At 44.6% G+C, this 23,808-nt stretch overlaps 1 protein-coding gene across 3 annotated transcripts in view; it reads right to left on the reverse strand.

The window, feature by feature from the left end:
* Nucleotides 1-22,614, reverse strand: part of PLA2G6 (phospholipase A2 group VI) — a 30,734-nt gene extending 8,120 nt beyond the window's left edge. Inside the window, exons 1-14 of one of the 3 annotated variants that reach the window (XM_048500891.1) lie at nt 22,480-22,614; nt 16,390-16,631; nt 15,362-15,577; nt 13,356-13,539; nt 11,023-11,210; nt 8,772-8,868; nt 7,127-7,309; nt 4,485-4,593; nt 3,892-4,065; nt 3,190-3,280; nt 2,733-2,896; nt 1,541-1,691; nt 1,258-1,394; nt 533-687 (exon numbers count right to left, since the gene is read on the reverse strand). In XM_048500891.1, the coding sequence (XP_048356848.1) occupies nt 533-687; nt 1,258-1,394; nt 1,541-1,691; nt 2,733-2,896; nt 3,190-3,280; nt 3,892-4,065; nt 4,485-4,593; nt 7,127-7,309; nt 8,772-8,868; nt 11,023-11,210; nt 13,356-13,539; nt 15,362-15,577; nt 16,390-16,598 (2,058 nt within the window). In that variant the 5' untranslated portion in view covers nt 16,599-16,631; nt 22,480-22,614. Of the gene's footprint in view, nt 1-532; nt 688-1,257; nt 1,395-1,540; nt 1,692-2,732; nt 2,897-3,189; nt 3,281-3,891; nt 4,066-4,484; nt 4,594-7,126; nt 7,310-8,771; nt 8,869-11,022; nt 11,211-13,355; nt 13,540-15,361; nt 15,578-16,389; nt 16,632-22,265; nt 22,446-22,479 lie in introns of those variants that run through there. The other 2 variants (XM_048500890.1, XM_048500892.1) reach the window with 2 other exon arrangements.
* Between the last annotated feature and the right edge of the window lie 1,194 nt (nt 22,615-23,808).

Here is a 23,808-nt window from a genome sequence, read left to right on the forward strand (position 1 = left end):
GCCAGCTCTTCCAACACATTTGACAAATTTATGTTCAAATCCTGTACCATAACCAAGAAGTGAGAATTAGAAATCTTCACATAAAAGTACACCAGTCCAAATGTCAGCCTCGGATCTGGGAGACTCCGGCTTGAATATCTAGTTGCCATGGAAGCTCACTGGCTGACCCTGGATCAGTCCCTCTCGCTGTAACCTACCTTGAAAGTTGGTTGTTATAAGAGTAAAATCGAGGAAAGGAGAACTATGTTGAAAGCTGCTTTGGGCCCTGACTGGGTAGGAAAGTGGGATATAAATCAGCTTCCAACTGCACTGTATAACATGGAGTGCAGACATTTAGTGTTTTATTCTGAAAAGACGCCAGACTGCAAGATTTAGAGGCCAGTCTATGAACTGGATTTTAGCCTGCTGTCATGCAGACCGGCAAGGATTCCTGTAGCCCCTTGAAGACTACCAAATGTATCCTGATCTAGGATTTCACCTAGAGTGCCTAGAGAAATGCTTTGACAAAAGCCTCCATGGGAAGGATCCACACCTTTAGGATTAAAGACTGGTTGTAGTCATTGATCTCCGTCAGGGCAGCCAAAGTGGGGTTGTTAGCTAGCAATCCTCCATCCAGAAACCGCCCAATAGGTCGAAAATATGTTGGAGCAGCTCCACTGGAGCGAGCAGCCTGCCACATCACCTGATCTGTAAGGAAGAAAGGGAAAGAGCAATTTTCCCAGCCAGGGCAGTAACCACAACTGCTTAGCTTTTATATACAGCATCAGTGCTTCACATATGTTCTCTCTGTTTTCCACACAAGGGCTCTGGTACCAGGGGGAAGAGGCAGGAATGTCCACCTCCTCCCCTGACATCTGATCCTGGCTCCCATCTCACTTGTTCCTATGGCCTTGGATCAAGAGGGGCGGTAGTTCATCACCACCCTCTTCCTGCACTGCCTGGAGCAGCTGGTCATTGGCCATTTTGATGGCCCTTTTAAGAGCAATATCTGGTTCTACATTGTTCAGCTGATATTGGAGGAAAAGCAAGTATCTATTCTTCCCTTCTGCATGGCCCTCCTCTAATCCAGGGGTCTTCAAACTATGGCCCTCCAGATGTTCAGAGCCTACAATTCCCATGAGCCCTACCACTTGGCTGTGCTGGCAGGGGCTGATAGGAATTGTAGTCCAGGAACATCTGGAGGGCCATAGTTTGAAGATCCCTGCTCTAATCCCTCAAGTTGCTTTGGTCCCAGGTTCTGGAGGCATGAGCATCTACCTTCTGGTTTGGTCAGTTCCGGGAATGAGGCTGTTGTCTTGTAGCGGGACTTGGCTTTAGCCTCTGGTGGATTATAATTCCGAAAGAGGTGGAGCTCGGCAGGTTGCCGGTCACACAGAGTGGCTGTCAACATGACCCTGTAAGAGAGCCAGAGAGACAACATTTCCCCCACTTGCCTAGATATTGCCCTTGACAGAGCTAAATGTCTGCAAAAGATGTTAAAAAGTAAGGGCAAGGCACTCGTGATAAATGCTCAGCCAGAACAACTCCAGTTGGGCATCACCTGGGTTTCTTGAAATCTGTCATTTTGGTGTATTCTCCAAACTCCTTCTTCAGGAATTCCTCAAGGGGTTCCGATTCGTAGGGCCGAGACCCTCGAAACACCTCATCTTTCATGCGGAAATACAAGCAGCGCATGTAATCCATAGGCTTCCCTGCAATGCAGAAGGGTACAACCAGGACAGAAGGAAGGCTGATGAGACAAGCAAAACGGCATGTTTTTTAGTTTCAACAGCACACCGGGCGTTGCAAACAGTGGCAGACATTATAGCAGGTGTGCTGTGGAAGTCAAAGGGCTGGCCTAGGATCTTGGAGGTGCAGGTTCAAAATCCTATTCAGCTACATCTGGAGAGCCACAGGTTGCAGACCCCTGGACTGGATGGTGCATCTCCACACATACAGGTTGGCTACTGTGTGGCAACTGGGCAACAATACCCAAAGAAGCATCCTTTGGAATCATTCTGCACAGCAAACTCTGAATTTGGGCAAGCCTGTGATTGGCCAGGGTCTATGCCTCAACGGGAGAGGATCTGCTTTGCAGGCAGGAGGTTCAATCCTGGCAATCTCCAGTCAGACTCATCAAACGACAGCTGATGTGAGAGACCTCTCCGCCCGAGACTCTGGAGATCCACTGCTAGTCAGAGCAGACAATGCAGGCCATTTATTATTATTAAATTTTGTTCAATATCACAACTGCCAGTTCTTTAGCTGGTTGTCGGCCTTTCATTACAATTCGAGACTCCCCCAGAGGCCTAGGGAGTTGTAATGTGTTGGCGTAGTATTGATTGTTGTGGTTACTGTATTGTTGAAGGCTTTCATGGCCGGAATCACTGGGATGTTGCGTGGTTTCCAGGCTGTATGGCCGTGTTCTAGTAGCATTTTCTTCTGACGTTTGCCTGCATCTGTGGCTGGCATCTTCAGAGGATCTGAAAATGCTACTAGAACATGGCCATACAGCCCAGAAACCACAGAACACCCCAGTTGTTGTTGTTATTATTAATTCAATTTTTACACCTCTCCCCCTGCTTACACCTTGACAGATAGACACAGTGTAAGGCAGTTTCCCATGTGCTCTCTGTGTCTGGAGAAACTCATTAAGCAACAAATATTTCTATCATGGCTGGCAAGACAGTTGAGAACAGATACAGACACTTTCACCCCCACCGATGAGCCCATGTAGCTCCAGTACTGCTTACCTTGTGCAACAGACAGCGCCAGAATTCCCCCTGTGCTAGTCCCAGCTATCCAATCAAAGAGCTCTCGAATGGGTTTCCCTGCAATTTTCTCTATTGCAATGAGAAACTGGATTAGCACCAGGCCCCGGACACCCCCGCCGTCCAGGCTCAAGAGACAGTCTTGTCTGTGGAATAGAAAAGGGGAAAGCATTTAGGGCCGTCACCCACACTGCTGCTCCCAGCTTCAGATGCCTGGTCAAGAAATCAAGTGCCAAAAGCCATGCCATGCTCCAGGCAAGAGAGCAGAACTCTGGGGAAATGTGATTTTAGCCATGGGGGAAGAAGACAGAGGAGGAGATTATTCCATCTCTAGAAATTCAGTGTATAATCCCTGTCAGGCTGACTGACAGAGTCACATATGTCAGCATTGAGCACAGAAGACCACAGAAAGATGTCTCATTGACTCCTGCACACTTACGTCCTCTTCTTCTCAGCGGCAGAGTCAGTCACATCTGGTGCTTTCAGCAAGGTACTTAGAGCTGCAGAAATGTGGATGACATCCTGGAATCCTAGAAAGACAAGGGATGAAAATAAAGACCAAAGTATCTATTTAGTAGCATAGGAAGAGAAAGGCATGAAGAACTGAGAGCCTAGAACTTATGCTCTTTGCGACTGCCACGGCCAAATTTAGTCAAAGTGACCTTAACTTATAAGAACTGCGAAGTCTCCTGCTAACCGCACCTCAGTCAAGGCATTCCTGCACCTTTACCTGCTGTTCAAATTCTGCCACCATTGCCATTTTGTGACAGAAAAGGCAACACCTACCAAAGATTTCTTACATACATAACTATGAAAGAGGTGGGAGCCCTGGATTCTACTGAATCTGGCAGCCCTTCCTGCTGACCACCAAATCAAAAAACAAACGAACAAAGACATGAAAGAGAAGCAGGAAGAAAAGCAGAGAGCAGAAGAACTTAGGGTGAATCCCAGCACTGTGTCCACATGGGCATTCCTTCCCAGGAAATGCCCACACAGTGAAAAACCTGTGTGCACTCGTCACAGGATTTATGTCCAGTCTTACTGGCAAAATGCCTTCCACATTGGGACTTCCTAATAGATGAGGTGGTCCTTCAAGAGCGAGAGAGAGAAACAGAGTTGCAGGGCTAGGTAAGGAGGTTACCTAGGTTTGAGTTAGCGGTCCTTGGGGGTGGTGGTGGTCTTTCCAGGAAGGTGGAAGTAGATGGTACTGATGAGGATGATGTGGCTGCCAAATGAAGGGTGGGTGTGCCGGGAGGGAGGCAGCATTCAGTCCCTATAATTTTCAGCAGGTCTAAGAGCACTTTCCGGTTGGCACCTTTGCATGGTGAGGATGTCACATGGGTTAGAGAGAAAATGATTAAATAAAGAAACAGTCACCTCTGCAAGTGCAGAACCAACCCAGTCCCAGGTACCTGCCTGCAGTTTGCACGCGAGGGACCCATGGATGGAGGTGCTTGTCTCTAGTTTAGCAACCTACTACAGTGTTGCGGGAGTGGGGGGGGGGCTGACCCCCACTCCCTACTTTATGAGGGTTGTTTTGACTGTCCCAACTTCCAATTCTCAGTTACCTTCATTAGACAGAGCAAATTTGTACCCTCACGTAGGAGACTCCAAGGCCTGCTCACAAAAGTATTCTCACCACATGTAAACCCCAGTGGCCAAAGGGTAAAAGCCATTTCCCTTCCCCCTACAACCCATACTTTCCCTTCTCCAACCCCACAGCTGCCGTCTCACCTTTGCTTGTCCTGGCTGCCAGCAACCCTGGAGTCTCCCCAAAGTCATTAGGCACATCCACGACTGCTCCAAACACTACCAGGGCCTTGATCATATCCAGGTGGTCTTGCTAAGGGGAGGAAAAGAGCTCATCAAGGAAAGGGAGGCATCAGCGCTCCCTTCTTCCACAGCCCGCCTCCCGCTCTTTTCTCTTGACCATCCGGCAGCTCATCCCCACCCTAACAGCCTGGGCCCAGAAAGCCTTGTTGGGTGAGAAGAGAAACTGAGCTGTGGGTGGGGAAGGAATTTGGGGGAAAAAATCTGGAAAAAGTATAAATTGGTTTCAGCAAAGTATGAAACACTGCCTGAGGTCTGGGGAGCCTCTGTCAGTTAGAGTAGACAAAACTAACCTTGATTGACCAGTGTTCTGATTCAGCACTAGCAGCTTCGTGTGTGTCTGTGTGTAGTGGAACAAACATTTAAGCTGGGAATATAACACACGATATGAGATGCTTGACCCTGCAAGGTCCACGCAAGGATCCCTGATGCCCATCTCTCTCCCCTCCCCCCAGCGGCCATTTCCAACACCAGGAAAATTTATTTCAGGGATTACAGGACCCGCACGGAGTTATTGTCAGACATGGGATCAGAGGCTGAACCGGTGGGGGAAAGGGTGAAATCACTCTCTTCTGCCAGCACTCTGCTCGTACCAGAGGCGGGAAACAGTGATTTCATCCCCCACCCCCTGCAGACCACCAACCTATGTAGTTATGATTTATTTATTTTATATATTTTATTAAATTTATTACCCCACCATTTCCCAGTTGAAGGCTGGGCTCAGAATGGCTTACATACATACCGTATATACTCGTGTATAAGTCGACCCGCATATAAGTCGAGGCACCTAATTTTATCACAAAAAACTGGGAAAACTTATTGACTCGCGTATAAGTCGAGGGTGGGAAATGCAGCAGCTGCTGGTAAATTTCAAAACTAAAAATAGATGCCAATAAAATTACATCAATTGAGGCATCAGTAGGTTAAATGTTTTTGAATATTTATTTCAAAGAAAACAGTAAACTGGCTCTGTAAGTGGAAAAGGGGGTCAACAAGAACAATATGGTATCAACAATAACTTTAAAAGTACAAAAACCTTAGCTCAACCAGCAACCAAGCTAAAACACAAGAGTTAAAATCCTCCAAAACTGGATTCCTCATCATCATCTGTATGTCCAAATGTAACCCAGCTTAGATTTTAAGAGGGATATTATCAGAAATGGAAAATCTACTATTAGCTTCCATTGTAAACAATGGGGGATGGGGCATCCCCTTTGGGGGTCAATAACTTTGGATCCCCTGACCCAAACTTCACCAAACTTGGCTGGTATCATAAAGAGACTCTCCTGATGAGACCAGCCAGGTTTGGTGAAGTTTGGTTCAGAGGGTCCAAGGTTATGGACCCCTCAAAAAGGGTAGCCCTGACAATCTACTAATAGCTCCCATTGAAAAAACAATGGGGAATGGGGGGCACCTCATTTGGGGGGGTCCATAACTTTGGACCCCTGAACCAAATTTTTACCAAACTTGGCTATTGGGTATCATCAGGAGGTCTGTCTCTGAGGGGTACCTCTTGAAATTTTGGTGTTGCTAGCATAAAAACTGTCCCCCCTGCTGGCCAGCAAAGTAAAAACAAACAAAAAATTTAATGACCCACATATAAGTTGAGGGGAGCTTTTTCAGCATTAAAAATGTGCTGAAAAATTCAACTTATACATGAGTATATACGGTATTTAAAAAACATAAATGAATCAAATTCAGATATAATCAACAATCATAAAAGCAATAAGATCACAACAAACATTAAGATCAGTACCCCAAATTTCAACTATGGTTGCCCCTAAGAATCAAGATTCCATCAGGGTACCCATCAAGTGTCCCGTTATATCCTTAAAAATTCTACCTATTCCCAAAAACAGTTTTCTACAGTAGTTGGGGGAGGGAAAGGAGGGGGGATTCTACTAGGAGACCAGCAAGTAGGAAAGGGACTATGACTGCCTCAACCAAAGGTCCAGTGGAGCATCTCCATTTTGCAGGCCCTGCAGAACTGACTAAGGTCTTGCAGGGCCCTGGTCACAGATGGTAGGGAGTTGCACCTGGTCCAGGGCCAGAGATGGGGGGGAGGGAATAGCGCCTGGGGCAACACCTGCTCTGGGCCCCCACCGCCAAGCCCCACCCCCACCCCCCTTACCTGATCTGGCGGCCCAGCCAGGCTGGGCTAGGGGGGGGGGGCACGTGATCTGCTGGCATGTGCCTGAGGACATGTGACCCCACATGTCCCTATGAGCGCTCTGCCTCTGGCCAGGGCTGTTTATTGTAAGCCGCCTTGAGTCTTCCAGAAAAAGGCGGAGTATAAATGTAACATAACCACACACACACACACACTTCATGCGGGTCCCTCAGCTATGGGAATAATCATTCCCATGGTGGGAAACAGCTGCTGGTGGGAAAAGGGAAAGCCAGGAAGACCTTCCTGCTGATGGCTCTCAGGTTCAAAAACCTAACTCTTATCCTCCATATGCTCTTTGCAATTTAGGAAAGGAACACCCATGGCAGACTCCCCCATCCCTCAGTCCCAGAACAGCATCAGCCTGGGAGAAGCCCACCTTCATTGCCAGGTGCAACGGAGTATTGCCATCCTTCCCTTTTGTGTTGGTCTCAGCCCCGTGCGTCAACAGCACCATTGCACAGTCAAAGCGCCCCCGCTGAACAGCAATATGCAACGCTGACTCCCCTGTCATGCTAGGAGTATTCACTTCACAGCCGTACTCTATAAGTAGCTGAGCCATCTAGGTCCACAAAGAGAGAGAAGGAAGTAAACAAGGTGCAATCAGGTCATGGGCAGGACTGTCCTTGTGTCCCCAAGTGCTGCTTCTGGGTAAAGCAGTGCACTACATAAGATAAATGTGGTGCCGGAAATCCACCTCCAACCATGAAGCACCACAGTAAGAATAGCAGCGGCAAAACCAGTTGGCAAAGCCTTACAGATATTGTCCTCCAAATGCTCTGCTGGATCAAAAGGTGTTTAATGCCTTTAAAGAATCTGAAGAACCCCAATGAGCCTCCTTTCAGAAGGAGTTTTGTAGAAAGGGCACCAACAACAAAAAAGCCCTGCACCTCATTAACAGCCTAGCCTGAGAAGTCACAGGCTCTCAGGACTGGGGCTCCAGCTAATAATCCCAGTAAGCATGGGGAGGTCCACAGGGAAGGAGGCATCCTGCCAAACAGCTCGGAGGTGTTGCTTCTAGGAAGTAAAAGAAAGGCCATAAGCCACCTCCAAGACTTTACAAGAGACAGAGACTCAACCCCAATGGCCTGGCAAATATTTACTGTGCACACTTAAATGAGTTGGATGTAATAAGAATGTACCTATGACTCCTAGATCCTTGTCTACAGCTAGACCCCTGGTTAATTGCTGCCTATCACCTGCTATCTGTTGGGATTCTTGCAAAGAATGCTGGTTTAGGTAGACCTTTCTCTGATCAAGCAGAGCACAAATTTTCTTCCAGCAAAAGTGCCAACTCTGGATCTCTTCACGCATATCGCTTTGCCTTAAGACAGGGGTGTCTAACTCTGGCACCCCAGATGTAAATGGACTAAGATTCCCATCAACCCCTGCCAGAATGGCCAAATTGGCTATGCTGACAGGGCCTGATGGGAACCGTAGTCCATTAACATCTGGAGCTCCAGAGTTGGACACCCCTGTCTTAAGAGATCTTGAGTGTGTGTTCTTAACCTGCAAATTCTGGTAGCCATTTGAGGACCATAGAGATTCTACTTGTAAAAATTCACGCAAGGCAACCCACTTCTGATCTCCTTGCACAGAACCACCAACTGTACTTCGGAAGAGGGATTCCTGGATCTTTTTAACAGAAATCCAGCAGCTGCAGCTTTTCCCAAAACTGTCTCTTAGGGGCAGTTAAAAACACATCCTGGGGGAATAGCTTAAAAGGCACAAGAAGAAGAATTTGGGTTTATATCCCCCCTTTCTCTCCTGTCAGGAGACTCAAAGGGGCTTACAAACTCCTTTCCCTTCCCCAACCCCCAACAACAAACACCCTGTGAAGTGGCGGTGGGGGGGGGGGGGAGCTGAGAGAGCTCCGAAGAACTGGGATCATCCCAAGGCCACCCAGCTGGCATGTGTTGGAGTGCACAAGCTAATGGAGAATTAGTAGGGAGAGCAGGATTCCAGGGAGCCAAGATAGTTACGTAAACGTTCCCTCTGCAAGGGTGGCATTCTTAATTATGCACCTCAGCATTCTTGGCCCAGTGGAGGGGAGTTGCTCCATGTCGTGGGTCCTTGTACTGAACCTGATGGACATCCATATCAAGGAGGGCCTTGGCGCATCTGGAAGGAAAAGGACAAGGCAGGAAGCAATGAAGGGATGTGACAAAAACATCTACACAAACTCCTGTACATACATTCTGTAAACAGATCAGAGATCATTTAAAGTACCCATTAAGCAGTCCCTAGGAATTTCCAAAGAAGGAAACATGATAGCTTGAACAAGTAGTTGGGCTACCTGCACAAGGAGCAAGTATGAGGATCAGTCCATGACTCCTGAGAAAATAGGTCTGAGTTTGCAGGCTGACCCTCCCCTGATACAAGTCAAGAGCCTTCTAAGATTGACTTTCAGATCTGCGGTAAGTACTGATTATATGGTTTCCCTTTCCCTGCCCACTCATGTCTTCAAAGCCAGAAAGAGACGAAGGCCTGCAAACTGGGCTCTTTACCAAATTTCCAAAGACAGGGAAGCATTCGCTGTCTGAGGGACACCTTGGCTCAGATTGTAGCAGCACAGCTGCCAAGGTGATGCTGATGCTGCAGACCAAGAGCCTTGTCTCACAAGGCTTCCTCACACAACTGGGAAGCTGTACCAGCCGTCAGGCCTATTTAAAGCTCACCAGTTTGATGCCAAAATTAGAGCCACATAGGCCTTTGTAAGCTACACAGAGGCTCAACCCAAAGAGAAAAACTTCAGTTTTAGCCCACTCCCCTCTATACCTGAGGCCCAATTTTGGCACCTGTGAAAGGCTAGGGCCCATATTGCCAAGACCAACATACACAGCCCTTTCCATTTCTGGGCAGCTACTCTCCTTAAAGCAAGGGTGTCCAACTCTGGTGCTCCAGATGTTCATGGACTACGAGTTGGCCATGCTGGCATGTGCTGATGGGAATTGCAGTCCATGAACATCTGGGGCGCCAGAGTTGGAACCCCTGGCAAGAAATGGGATGTTAGCCACAGGAAGGAGCCTACATACAGGTCTCACTGCATTATTGATTCCTGCACCTGCCATCTCTTGACAGCCCATCTTCCTGTGCTCTGCTGTACCTGGTCTCTCCCTCTTACCTTCAAAACTATGCCATGGATTTTCCCCACCCTGAAAAGGAGACGGTTTGTATGGTATGCATTTGCAAGTCACACCACAAAATACTGGGTGCAGAATTAAGTATCCTGAGAATATCAGACTTCAATTTAAAAAGCACGTTTCTAGCCCTTAAAGGTTCCAAAGGCAGGCTTGAAAGTGCATGTGCAATATCTGGTAAAATCCACTTGACAAGGCTGGAATGCCACTCACAGTCAGCTAGTAGGCAAAAGGCCACAGCACAATAAAAGAGAGCATATCTTTATTAAATTAATAATCTCTTGGCATTTAAATTAATAATCTCTTGATGAAGCTAACATGAAACACAGCGGGCTAATTTAATGAACATCTGCGATCCAATGGCTTTTTGCCACTTTTTTCCTTGGTTTTTGTATTCAGCAACATCGCTGGCCTGTATTGAACTAACTGTGTGTTCCTGCATTGCCGGGGGTTGGACTTGATGGCCCTTGGGGTCTCTTCCAACTCTATGATTCTATGAAACTCTTAGTGAGGGGATGGGTTGGTGGTGGGCCCTTCCTGCCACTGAATCTCAGAAGGCTACCTGGGTAGTCCAGATTAGCCTGACCATCTCAGAGCTTGGAAGCGAAGCAAGGCTGGCCAGGGTTAGTATTTTGGATAGGAGACCACCAAGGGAGACTGGGGTTGCTATGCAGAGCAGGCGCGGGCAAACCACCTCTGCTCATCTCTCATCTTGAAAACACCATAAGGGGCTGTTTGTTACTTGGCAGCCTACTTCGTTATAAATTAAAATAAAGCTACAGTTTAGGGCCTCATATTCATATGTGGGGCTTCTAAATACTAACAAAATACTAAAATTGTGTAAATGACAATTTAAGGAGGGACTGTAGTTCAGCGGAAGAGTCTCTGCTTTGCATGAAGATGGTCCTCGGTTCAATTCCTGGCATCTCCAGTTAAAAGGACCAGGTAAGAGGCACTGAGAAAGACCTCTGCCTAAGACCCTGCATAGCCACTGCCAATCTGAATAGGCAATACTGACCTTGATGGACCGATGGTCTGATTCAGGAGAAGGCAACTTTGTGAGTGTCAGGTATAAAGCGTGTTAATGTTAGAAGTAATTCCCTTCTAGCACGCTGACCCCAGCCAACAACCTTACCTCTTTTGGGAGTACTTCATGGCAGTGTGGATGGGGAAGCCCAGTGGTCCCAAGGTACTGCCCTTGGCTTCGACCTTCAAAAGCGACATGACAGCTTCATCCTTGCCCAGCTGGCAGGCTAAGTGCATAGGGGTTAGGCCTTGGTTGTTGAGATGGTCCAAAGAAGCTGTTGATCTTCTGCCCAGGAGCTGAAACAACTGGACAATGTTAGTGCCTCGGAAAGAAGCATGGCACAGCTTTTCTTTGTTCTTCCTCTTGTAGGGGCAAACCTAAAAGCTCCTTTCCATGTTCTTCTACAGAAGGGAATGCTCTTCTATGCTATTAGTTAATGCTTTGTTAAATGCAAGAAGGAAAGCACATGCCCAAGAAAGCGATTAGTGTGCCAAAATCATATCTCTTTTTAATTTTACATATATACTAGGGAGTTGGGATTTGTATTGCTTGATCAAAAGGCATTTGAAAAGTCAGGATTATAACAGTACTGTTATAAGATCTAGCAGGGTTTGTTCATCTCTTGCTATTGGAACACATCTCCTGTTGAAGATCCCATAATATTTTTGTACTTCAACTGTACTGTGATATAGAAGAACTTTTAGGCTGGCCTGTTTGAATGCCTTTCCTTCAGCAGTTATAACAGAAAGGAACTTTGGAATATCATTTTCTGATAGATTATGTGTCTGTGGATTGATACTATTGATCATATTCTTCTTGAATGCCCTCAGTTTTTACACATTAGAAATTAGCTGATATTTCCTGATTAGCTGATATTTCCTGATTAGCTGATTAGAAACAATATTGTTTTAGAGGAGGCCAATGCTTCATGGTTGTTAGGTAACAAAGAGCAACAAATGAATTTGCAGGTCACAAAATATTTGATAGCAGCACTAGATCACTGGACCTCCAAACCCCATTAGTATTTTAGTTGTGATTCCTGCTTGTGAAGTTGGTAAGAAAGAATTATTCGAAATACACAATGTTTACAGTACAGAAATAAAGGGAAAGCTATCACATTTTTAAAAAAATTATCTTTGCTCCCCATCTCATAATCGAACATAACTGATTCGCTTTACCATTCCGGCTTTCTGACAGGTATTCTTAATAAACTCATCAGTCCTGGGTGCTTTGACAGCTATGTAAATTCTTGTGGCACATAAGATGTTTGTAACTCATTCTTGATCACATGTTTCAACCCAACTTTAAAAAAAATCAGAACAATTTTCTCCCTTGACAATTCAAATTCAAAACTTATCACTGTCTTCCAATCATGGATGTCTCTTCTTGCATACATCCATCCATATATACATCCATCCATATGTACATACATAGAGCCTGATGGCTCCTTTTTGAACCTTCAAAATTATGCATGGTCTAGATCAGGGGTAGGGAACCTGCGGCTCTCCAGATGTTCAGGAACTACAATTCCCATCAGCCTCTGTCTGGTATGGCCATGCTGGTAGGGGCTGATGGGAATTGTAGTTCCTGAACATCTGGAGAGCCGCAGGTTCCCTACCCCTGGTCTAGATTATAGATTTGGGGAGGGTGTTGTAGTAGTAAACCTTTATTGGCATAAAATGGGGGGAGTATTTTATATGGTGTTAGGAATAAACCGAAACAAGTTCCATTCAGAATTATGCACAATAGATGTCAAGGGAATATTATACCAAGCCCATTTCGACAGATCTTTTGAAACAGTGATCAGCAAGTCCTTTCTTCCATTTAAGCCAATATGGATGAGTTGCCAGGGATTCCCCTTCATCACCTTTCTGTACAAGCTCAATAGAATAGCCTTGTCTTGGAACGAAGAGCTTCTCAACGGTTACCAGGTCCCCATTTGGTTATATTTCATGGCTCAAATAATTATCATATGTCTTACTTGGAAGTAAAGATAACTCTGTTTGAACTGCCCCTTCCACATAAATTTAAGGGAAAGACTGAAACATTGAAGGGAGTCAATGTCCTTTTTTCCCTTGCCCAATTCCACCTGCACCTCAATGCCTGACAAATGGTGGGGGTGAGAGAGATGGAAATCAGATTTTAAACTGCTTGGGGGTCATTTGCAGGACAGAACAAAGAGACAGAGGAAGAGTTCTGCACTCCCCACTGCTCAACCCCCTACCCACTAGCAATAGGAGGCAAATATGAGGTTTGGAACCTCAGATATCTCCCATAATGCCTTTGAGTTGGCACATAAAAACTGTCCCATACTATCGACACATTTGGGGAACGGCCTCTGGGAAAGTCCTGTACTCGTTTCCTCTGCTAATATAACATGGTATGCTCCCCTCTGGCTTTCTTCCTGTAGGGGGGAAGTTACCTTCATTCTCATGCCTCACCTCTATGATCTTGGGGTTATTCCCTTGGATAGCATAGTGGAATACAGTGTCTCCGTTTTTGTCTGTGAGATCCACCCGGGCGTGGCATTCCTCCACCAGCTCCCGCAGACACTCAATGTCTCCTTTCTGACAAGCTAAGTGCAAGGGAGTGCAGCCATCCTCACCGTCATTGCTGTTTATGCAGCTGCAAAATATGGGAATGAATACCATGGACAAGATTAAGCCTGAGTACCAAACTAACTGGAATCTAATATATCCCTCTCCCCTCTGAATAAGTGCCTGTTCCAAAAGCTCGGTGCTCAGTGTTGTGATTTATTACCAAGTGTCAAAACTGAAAATAACATCTACATGGATTCATACTAGAACTTCTCCTTGGTATCAGCCACAGCAAGTCAGCCCTAGATGCCCTCTTGATCACTTCTTGTGGTATTTTAAAGCTCCCCAGTCATATATAAAGAAATAGACAGAATATGTGATTTAGAATAATCCTTTTGTTACTAGAATGATGGCATTATCGGTTAAGTGTAAAAACCATGTAAGCCCTTTCCTATCCCCACTAACATATTTTATTCATAATACTAAATTTAGCTTTCAGGTATGACCAGAAAGGGAATTGGTAATGAAGAATATACAGAAAGGGGACTGTGTGACATTCTAAGAGTTGCGCTACAAAAATTAAAAACAACTTTGTTTCCACTTACTACATCTTTCTCTTTCAAAAGGAACCCAAAGAGACTTATATAATTCTCCTTTCCTACATTTTTCCCCTCACAACAACCCTGTGGCTGAGAGAGAGTGACGGTCCTAAGATCAGACAGCAAGATTTCATGGGAGAGTGCAGATTCTCCCAATGAGGCAGGAGGACATCTTGATTGTGTGATTCCCACCCTTCTTTAGGGAGGCAGGAAACAAATCTTGAACTTCCTTTCTCCTCAGTGTGGATCAGCCATCTTCAATCTGGATATTCCGTTAGCAGTCTACTATATATGACAAACTACAATTCAACTTACACACACAATTTGGAAGTATCAAGTTTTTTTCTTTTTTCTGTTTACATTTGAAACAAGTGTTTCTATAAAAATGCCTATCCCCACTGTATCTATCTAGGATTCTTATTATGCACAGAACAGAATATTTAAATGACATATTTACTGATTAGAAGACTATCAGTGACGCTTTGCGGCCAAGGTCTTTAAATCCAGTGGGAACTAGAATCTGCTGTTCTGAAGAGAAGGGCTGGGTTTGACCAGGAATGACATCAGATCCTACTCCTAAAAGGCTTTCCCAGGACTTGTTCCCTTCCTTTAGCCTCTAGGGTATCACTCTACATTGGTAATAAGGGGCCCGAATACTCTGCACCTAGATAATTGTGCCCAGGCTCTGTAGAGCAAATTGATGTTGGCCCGCTAAGCAATGCCCTTCCATCAGCCAGATATCAACAGGAGAGGATTCACTAAAACCCTTTTACCATCAAAGGCTATGCATATGCAACGTGGAATTGTGTTGGACTTCTATAGACCATATTTTACTTATTGTCCATCTTTACACATTGTACCCAGAGTCAAATACTTGTCACCCCTGCTACTCAAAAAAAGAGTATGCATCTGATCTTTGCAAAAGATTGTACCTTTCTGTTGGACAAGTCCCCAGTAGTGAGATGCAAACGATGTAGTCACCTAAATCTCTTTTGGATTTGTGATATAAAGTTTTCAGAGCTTTAGGAGCAAATCCTGAACATCAGACTCTCTACCTGTACATTTATTTTAGTTGCCCTCTACTTGGTTAAGTGGATCTGTGTATATAATGTTGTTATGCCAATAAAGGTTCTTTGTTTGTTGTTGTTGTTGTTGTAACTAACTGCTGAACAAGCTCTTCAGCCTGGATCCCCAAGCCCACACCCAACACTTCAGACAGCTGGAATACAGATCCAGAGTCCAGTGCTTTTTACTCCTATACCAGCAACAAACTGCCTGCCATTCCTATTAGGAGCAGCTCCAGGACCATACCTCAGGATACGATTGTGCCGAAAGCTCTCGAGGAGTCCAACTTGGACCGCTATATGAGCCAAGGACCAGGTGGGGTGGCTGCGAAAACAATCGGTCAGTTGCTGCAAGGTCTCCAGTGGCAAAGGTTCTCGATAGCTCTCGTAGAACGGGCGTAACTGCTTTACATACAGGTCAAAATGTTGGATTGCATCTGCTTCATTATCTAGCTGAAAAAGCCTGTGGAATAAATCGCACTAGTTTAAAAACATTTATGTTCTGCCTTGACAACATTTGGCATAACCGATATTAAAAAGGCACACAATGAAACCACAGAACCACAAATGAAAATTCAAATAAAGAACAAGCTTTCACAACAAACAACTAAAGCAAACCAAAAAAACCCCCAAAACACCTCAGCAGAATGTCCACTGTAGCGATTAAAAGCTTGCTGGACAGACAAGTTTGACATCCTTACTGAAAGGCTTAAAATGAAGAAGAAATCTCCTACCCTCATTAAGGAGACTGTTCTAGAATTTTGGGGCTACTCAAGAAAGGTCCTGCTCCTCCCTGAGTATGAGTGCTCTTCAACCAGTGTAGGCACAAAGAACAGGGCAGGATACGAGAGAGACTACAGGGATTATTAGATCATGACTTGTGCACTTTCAAATGGAACCCAAAAGCTAACTGGCAACCAATGCGAAAATGATCCAGCCTCCCAACATTCAACAGCAAGCAAGAGGCAGCATTCTCCACCAGTTCAAACTTCTGAGTAATCTTCAAGGGTAGACCCACAAAGGTGTGCCTTACAGCAGACCATCCTAGATAGAAGGATGGAACAGAGGGCAAATCAGCCCTTCCTTAGATGTAAAGGTTCCTCTGGGGACAGCTGCCCTTGGATGACATGCGTCTGGAGTCATCCCCCCAAAAGGAGATCCCGGCTACGCTCCTGCATACCTATGGGTTCATGGGTTCAGAACCTACCTCTACAGTTGTGTTCTCCTCCCCAAAGGTGCATTTGTAACATCACTTCTGGGACTTGGAACACTCACCGGAAAGCAGCCACTTGATTCTGTGGGTTAATTAAGAGGCAGTCCCAGGAGTGAGCAGAAGTGTTGTCATACAGAATTATCCTGTCTTCCCATTTCAGACGGGTCCGAGTCGCATACTCCGCCAAGGGCACCTCCTTCACTCGATAAGGGTTCGAGAACAAGTGGGTGACATTGCCAAAGGTGTTCATAAGTCGTCCAAAGAACTGCATGTCTCTCAAAGAAAAGCCCGTCTTCTTTTAACACTGTAGAAAGACATAGGAATCCCTAATGAAATCATGCCATGAGGGTCATTTATGCTACCCATATGTTCAGCAGCATCTCCATTCTCGTTCCTCCTCCTCTCCTTCACTCAGTACCATATTAAGATGCTAACATAACATATACCAAAGGAAGATATTACTTTTGCCATTTTCCATTTTCCATTTTGCCTTTTTGCCATTTTCCTTTTGCCATTTTCCTAAGTAAATTAGGAAAGTAAATTAGGAAAGTAAATTACATGAGGAGACAAGGGCTCATTCCGCACATGCAGAATAATGCACTTTCAAACTGCTTTTAGTGCTCTTTGAAGCTGTGCAGAATAGCAAAATCCACTTGCAAACAGTTGTGAAAGTGGTTTGAAAACACATTATTTTGCGTGTGCGGAAGGGGCCAAGAGTATGAAGAAGCTAACAGCCCAACCCAGAGTTGTCATGCAGGTGGGGATGGCAGCGCTCTGGCACCGCCCCACCTGCTCCAAAGGGTTTTTCTGGGGCGCAGGAAGTCCCCCAAGTTTTTAAAAAACCTTATCTTTAACTCTCTCATGGGGGAAGTGAAGATACACCACAAAAATTGTGGCATATGTCTGAGCCCTGCTCAGGTGGCACAAGGGAGCTAAACCGGCAGTGGAAGCTGACTAAGATCAGCTCCACTTGCGGGAATGCCCTCGCTACACCCCTGCTGATACACCTCAGGGGGCAGGGAAGCACCGGTGGAGAGCTGGGTGTTGCAGGTGGGCATTCCAGGGCTCCCCTGCAGCCAGATGTGCCCCTCAGGCGCACTTAGGCCAGCATAAGTGCCCCTCCAATGGCATGTGCCCCAGGGAGGGTACTTCTGCCAGAGTAAGCCTGCACCGCATCCAGAGAGGGATTCACACACACGCACCCGGATTAACATTTGCTAAAAGAAGTCATAAAGAAGTCACACATAAACCAAGAGATGAAGGTATATCTAACGTTATTTTTGTTTATTTGAAAGACTTCTCTGCTGCCTTTCCATCCAATTCAGGGTCCCTAAGGGGAACATTCAAACATTTCAAGAATTCAAACATTTGAAAAGCATTTTAAAATACAAATATAAAACATTGAAAACAATCAAATAAAACATATATATGCATAAATACACACACAGGGAAGGGAGCCAATAAGGATGAGTGAGAGAATGCCAAACAGCCTTCATCGGCTGGAAGAAGACAATGACAGAGGGAGACAGAGGAATCTCCTTGGCAAGGTAGTTGCAAAATTTGGCAGCCATGGTTGAGAAGGCCCTTTCTCATGCTGCCACCAGTCTGGCCTCAAATGGCAAGGGCACTCCAGTGGGTGAGGATAGCTGCTTTCCTTGCTACTGTTAGGAAGGCATATGCACAGTCCTCTTCCATGAGCATTTGGCAGAGGGCAAGCTCACAGCAGATTTGACTCGACTTTGCTGACCCTGCGTATTTTAGGGTCAGCAAAGTCTGAATGTTTATAAATTGGTAAACTGTGTATATTTAATGTAGTTAACTGGATTATTTCATTCTTTGCAACTTGATTGCTACATTGTTCACCACCTTGAATCTAAGGGGCAAGGAGAGATAGGAATGCTTTAATTAAATTAATTAATGGAGGGGAAAGTGGGCAAAAGACCCATTGAAGAGGCAAGATTATTATCTGACTACCGACTTGGAAATCCTTGCAGGGTTTCAGCACAAAATCCATTAACGCAACCATAAGTAAGGCACTTCTTAAGGCACCTGGTGGGCCACTGCGAGTAGCAGAGTGATAGACTAGAACAGAACCTGCGCTCTCCAGATGTTAGAATCCACCCCATCAGCCTCTGTCAGCATGGCCAATTGGCCATGCTGGTAGGGGCTGATGGGAATTGTAGTTCCTGAACATCTGGAGAGCCGCAGGTTCCCTACCCCTGGACTAGAAGATGGACTCTGGTCTGTTCCAGCAGGCTCTTTCTTATGTTCTTAATAATGATTTCCTTCTCCCTTCCTCTCCATATTAATGTGTGCACCAGGAAATTTTCCTGCTATATTTACTGTGTAGAATACATGCTTGGCAATGCACAGAAATCAGATGGCCAAGGCTTTCAATGCGCATTTGATGCAATACAATCAGTTCTCCATCGACATCCATAAAAGCTCCTTCCCAAAAGTGACCAAGAAACCTGGAAAAAGCTATATGCATAGCTGGTGGAGTTATGTAAATATAAGTTTTGATTTTTTAAAAAGTCAGAGTGATTTGGGGCTAGGAGCAAGTTAGTCTTGATTTTGTTCTAGAACTAGATATCAACAAATCATTGCCATTTCTTCCCACTGGGTGTGGGGAGGTGGGGAGAAGCAAAGTACTGGATTTGAAGGTAACATGCTCAAGAGGATAAAACTCGCCCTCCATGTCAGCCACTGGTGGCCCTCACAGAGGTTCCACAGAAGGCTCTTGGAATGAACAAACAAACCCTCTCTCCATACAAACACTGTTTGTCACAGGATTTAAACTTTTGCCCCTGTTAAACTGGCAGGAGTAGTTCAGATAAGAAGAAAAGGACTCGTTTAATTTGGTTCTACTAAGTGGAGCTCTTGGTTCCATTTTTTATTTCTTGTATGTCAGCTAACGCTGACTGTTGCAAGAGATGCCTGCCTTGCAACTAAAAGCTTTTGTTATGGACCAACGTGTCTCTGCTGAATGGACCTGAGAACTGAGTACTCCAGCCCAATCTTTTTGTAAAGAGAAAACCACCGGAAAACCCCACTATGAAGCAAACAGCCTCACGGGAACTGCACAAAAGCCCATTGATTCAGAATGTACACAGATACCATGAGGCTTGGGGCTCTCATAAGTCATCTTCCCCCCAAAAAGGTCCTGAGAACTCAGTCTTGGCAGCAACTGCTTTAGGCAAAGATCCAGAGTTGCCTGCTGCCTGGGAAAAAATGCCCTGCCCCTTTAACAGATGTTTAATGGGATGTACCTTATCAGGTGATGCCATGAAAAGCTTCAACTGCTTATTTCCTTACAATAAGTTTTTATTAATGGGACAGGGCATTTTTTTTCAACTGGATGTTGGCAACTCTAACCCTGAGAGTTTTCCAAATTAAGCTACAGAGACTTTCTAATATTGAAATGTGCTTGCTATGACAATTTTTCACAGCAAACTTCAAAGACTGAAAGAGTATATGCTACTGAAGCTGAGAACGCCAAGAACATAAAAATGCCAAGAACACGTCAAGAATGCCAAGAACACAAAAAGCTAGCCACCAGCTAGTGACTAGCTGCTAGCCACCAGCTAGTGACTAGCTGCTAGTCCTATCTTTCTTTCTCCTCAGTGTTTAGCTTTCTACATACAAGGAAATTAAAGACTGAGTAAGAGTTATTTACAAGACCCTAGGGGCACTGACACATGGACAACCATACTTAAATTACAAATTTGGCAAAAACTGGAAATTAAAAAAAATGAAGGAGGAGAAACAAATAGGGCACCTTTGCTTTTGATAAAAGTTGAGCAACTTGCCGTAAACTCTCATGGATGAGCATTTTATTACTAGGATTTTGTTTTACATATTTCTCAGCAGTAACTAGGCTCATCCGACTATTTGAACTGAAGGGTAGCCTCATAGGTTTCTGCTTAAACACTTTGCATACATAGCTTGTTGAAAGATACCAAGTTCTTCCACACAAGAGGAGACAGGGGGAGCCTTTCAGTACAGAAAGACCAGTAACTTGACAATGTAAATTGCATTACTGATTCAGCCTCCATTCAGATCCCAAATGGCCATAATATAGGCCAGGCCTGCCGTTTCAGCAATGACTACTAAGGCAATGTATCAAACTGCAACAATAAATATTTTTCTCTCAGTGTCTGACATGAATGGGCAGTCCCAAATCATACAGAGGCAAGTACCCCCCCATCTGTCTGTTTCTCTACCATTGGGAAGAATTCATTGATCCTTTTGGAACAACATAAGCAAAGTCCAATACACTTAGAAAAAATAGTTTTTACTAGAAAACTCCGGCAGTCCAATCCTGAGCAAAGTTATATCCTTCTACACCTAAAATATAACTCTGTTTGGATGGGCACGCTGCTAGCCTAAGATCCAGAACAAAGACTTTAATCAGGATCCTAGAGCTCTTTTCAACTGATTTGCAAGATCAGATATTCCAGTCATCTGTTCCCCTTCTCCCCAAAAAAACTATATTTGGGTTTAAGCCTTTTAAATATATTTTATAGTTTTTATGTCCAGGGATCATTGCTATGTCCAAGGTGAAATAGGTAGATCCAAAACATAATGCAGGATTTTTTTGATCTAGACAAGCAATCCCCACTGATGTTACAATCCCAGAAAGACACATGCTTTTGGGAAGCTCTGAATGGACTAATACACTGAGCCTTACCTATCCATTACCTCAAGGTTTACATATACACACATACAATAAAGCTCTCTTATTCAGTCCAGCAACGCTTACCAGTAATGAGATCAAAGGGTGTGGTGTAGTGGTTAAGAGCAGGTGGATTCTAATCTGGAGAACCGGGTTTGATTCCCCACTCCTCCACATGAGTGGCAGAGGCTTATCTGGTGAACCAGATGTGTTTCCGCACTCTTACATTCCTGCTGGGTGACCTTGGGCTAGTCACAGTTCTTCGGAACTCTCTCAGTCCCACCTACCTCACAAGGTGTCTGTTGTGAGGAGAGGAAGGAAAAGGAGTTTGTAAGTCATCTTGAGTCTCCTTACAGGAGATAAAGGTGAGGTATAAATCCAAACTCTTCCTCCTCCTCTTCTTCTTCTTCTAAATAAAATTAATGTGTAACGGCAACAGAAAATTCATAGGGTTCAATTGTGCTTCATACTATTGCAATTGACATGAACAGTTCTTTTGCTCAATTTTTTATAATTTACTGACAGAAAAGGAAATGTAAGCACTACCTAGTCACTATATATGTAAGGAAAAGAGGAACAGAAAACCAATTCAACAAGAGTAAAAAACACCAAAGGGAAAATTTAGCCCGAAATATACAAGCTGAATGATTTTAAGGAACTTCCATAAATATGACTGAAGTTTCCACTTTCCTTATACTTTTTGCCATGTTCCATTATTTCAGATTTTCACTACAAAAATTAATGAGGAAATGTCATCATTTCTGCACAAAGTTATTCCGTATCCTAACTCAGGAATCATCATGTTTCTTCCCAAGGGCTATATATTGCAGTAAAAATCACCTTGCCAATAATCTGGTGATCTACACATACGATTTCCAATTCCAGCACTTGGAAATCTGTATTTTAAACCATTAAGGGACATTCAGTTTCCTAGCAGAGAGTGTAAATCCCCTTCTAGAATGAACCCAAATGGTGGAACCACAAATATATTTTCTGTACTTTGAAGTGATATGTCTATCAGTGCCATCTTGAACAGTCTCTGATTCTCAAAGGAGTGTAATTCTGCTTTGGATGTGTTCACATTGTGTACCCACTGTGTCCCTTGCCAAACATTTCAAAGCTTAATAGGCAAAGCTTTCACCATCGCTACAGATGAAACCCCTCCCTGCATGACGGAAAGGGCACAGTTCAATTTCCATACACAGATGTTGCTTAAGAGGAAGCAATCTCTAATATAAACTTTAAACTGAAGCAAAGACTCACAAGGCGAGTTCCAAGGCAGAGTTACAAAAGCCTCAGGGCACACGAAAGAGAAGAGCGCTGCAAAAGAAATAGGAGACTACAGGAAAACACTAAATTCAACAGAGAAGATGCTAGTCACTTCTAACCATCTTAATATTCAGTGACATTTCTCACACAACGAGCACCCCCGCTTTAAAGAAAGGAGGGTGCTCTCCCAACAGCCTCACTCACTCACCTCTTCAATTTGTCAATCTACTTCCGCCAACAAACCTCCTGCTCCGGCACGTGATCACTTCTTCACCAATCGCCTCTTTCGGATGCGTGTTCTCCCCTAACCCTTCGCAACGCTTGGCTGGTCACAAGATCTGGGTAACGGAGCGCCTGTTTGCGTGCGAACGACCATCACGCTCTGACGTCAAGTGGCAGCCATCTTGCGCCCGGGCGGATGAGGAAGCGTAGTGGGAGCGTAGCAGCCATCTTTGGGAAGGGGACGCGACGTCACACGGCACGTTCTCGATTGCTCTCTGCCCTCTTTTAAATAGACAGTTTTGATGCAAATAGTCGTAAAGCGGTCTGCTTAGAATCCCATCGAGGTTTGTTTAACAGAACATATTGACAGGAAAGGTTCTGCTGGTAAAACACTAAGATGTTTTTATTCCACAATCAAACTTTCCTGGACTAGATCCCAAGTGATGAATGGAGGCTATGGTGCTATTTTGTGTACTAGGTAGGAGAAGCAAGCGCTCAGATGGGTTTTTCTCTCTCTTGTATGATAGATGGGGAGGACGATCCCTATACCAACTATTACATCAAGGAGCACTTTAGGCTGGGCCCATCTGTTTTGCTCCAGCAGGATCACTGGATCATGTACCTTCCAGCAACATCTTGGGCACACCAGTTGCTACAGAGCTGTTGTTTTCATAGTCAGTGTGTATACTAGCTAGCTAGTGACTGTTGGGAACTGGATACTGGGCAAGGTAAAATTTTGATCCAGTCCATTGGACTTTTCTTACCTCTGAATACACATGCATAGAACTGAACTGTAAAGTGCATTGTTCATTTAATGCAAAATAAGGTTACCTATCCAGGGTTGGGAAATTCCTGAAGATTCAGGGTGGAGATAGGGGAGAGCACAATTTGGGAAGGGGGACCCCTCTGCAGTATATAATGCCAAAGAGTCCAACCTCTAAAATAGCCATTTTCTCTGAGAAGAACTAATTTGTGCAGTCCAAAGCTTTGTTGCAATTCTGGGAGATCTCTAGGCCCCAGTTATAGGCTGGCAACTCTAGAACATGTCAAATTGATGTATTACCTTTTAATATATATAATGGCATCTTTGTGTGTGTGTGTGTAATTAAATTATATTTTCAAATATCTTTGCAAATTTATCTTTGTCATCTTGAAGATCACAAACAATGGTGTTTTAATTTTTTTAAAAATCAGTATCTCTTGCCCTTTCTGCAGGCTTGAGGCTGCTACCAAATTCAAACATCAGAGTTGAGAGAGAGGGCCTCCTGAATAACTTTCAGGAGGGAATTCTCACCCCCGCTGAGGTGAGGGACAA

Source organism: Sphaerodactylus townsendi, linkage group LG06 (genome assembly GCF_021028975.2).
Source record: "Sphaerodactylus townsendi isolate TG3544 linkage group LG06, MPM_Stown_v2.3, whole genome shotgun sequence".
Taxonomy (NCBI): domain Eukaryota; kingdom Metazoa; phylum Chordata; class Lepidosauria; order Squamata; family Sphaerodactylidae; genus Sphaerodactylus; species Sphaerodactylus townsendi.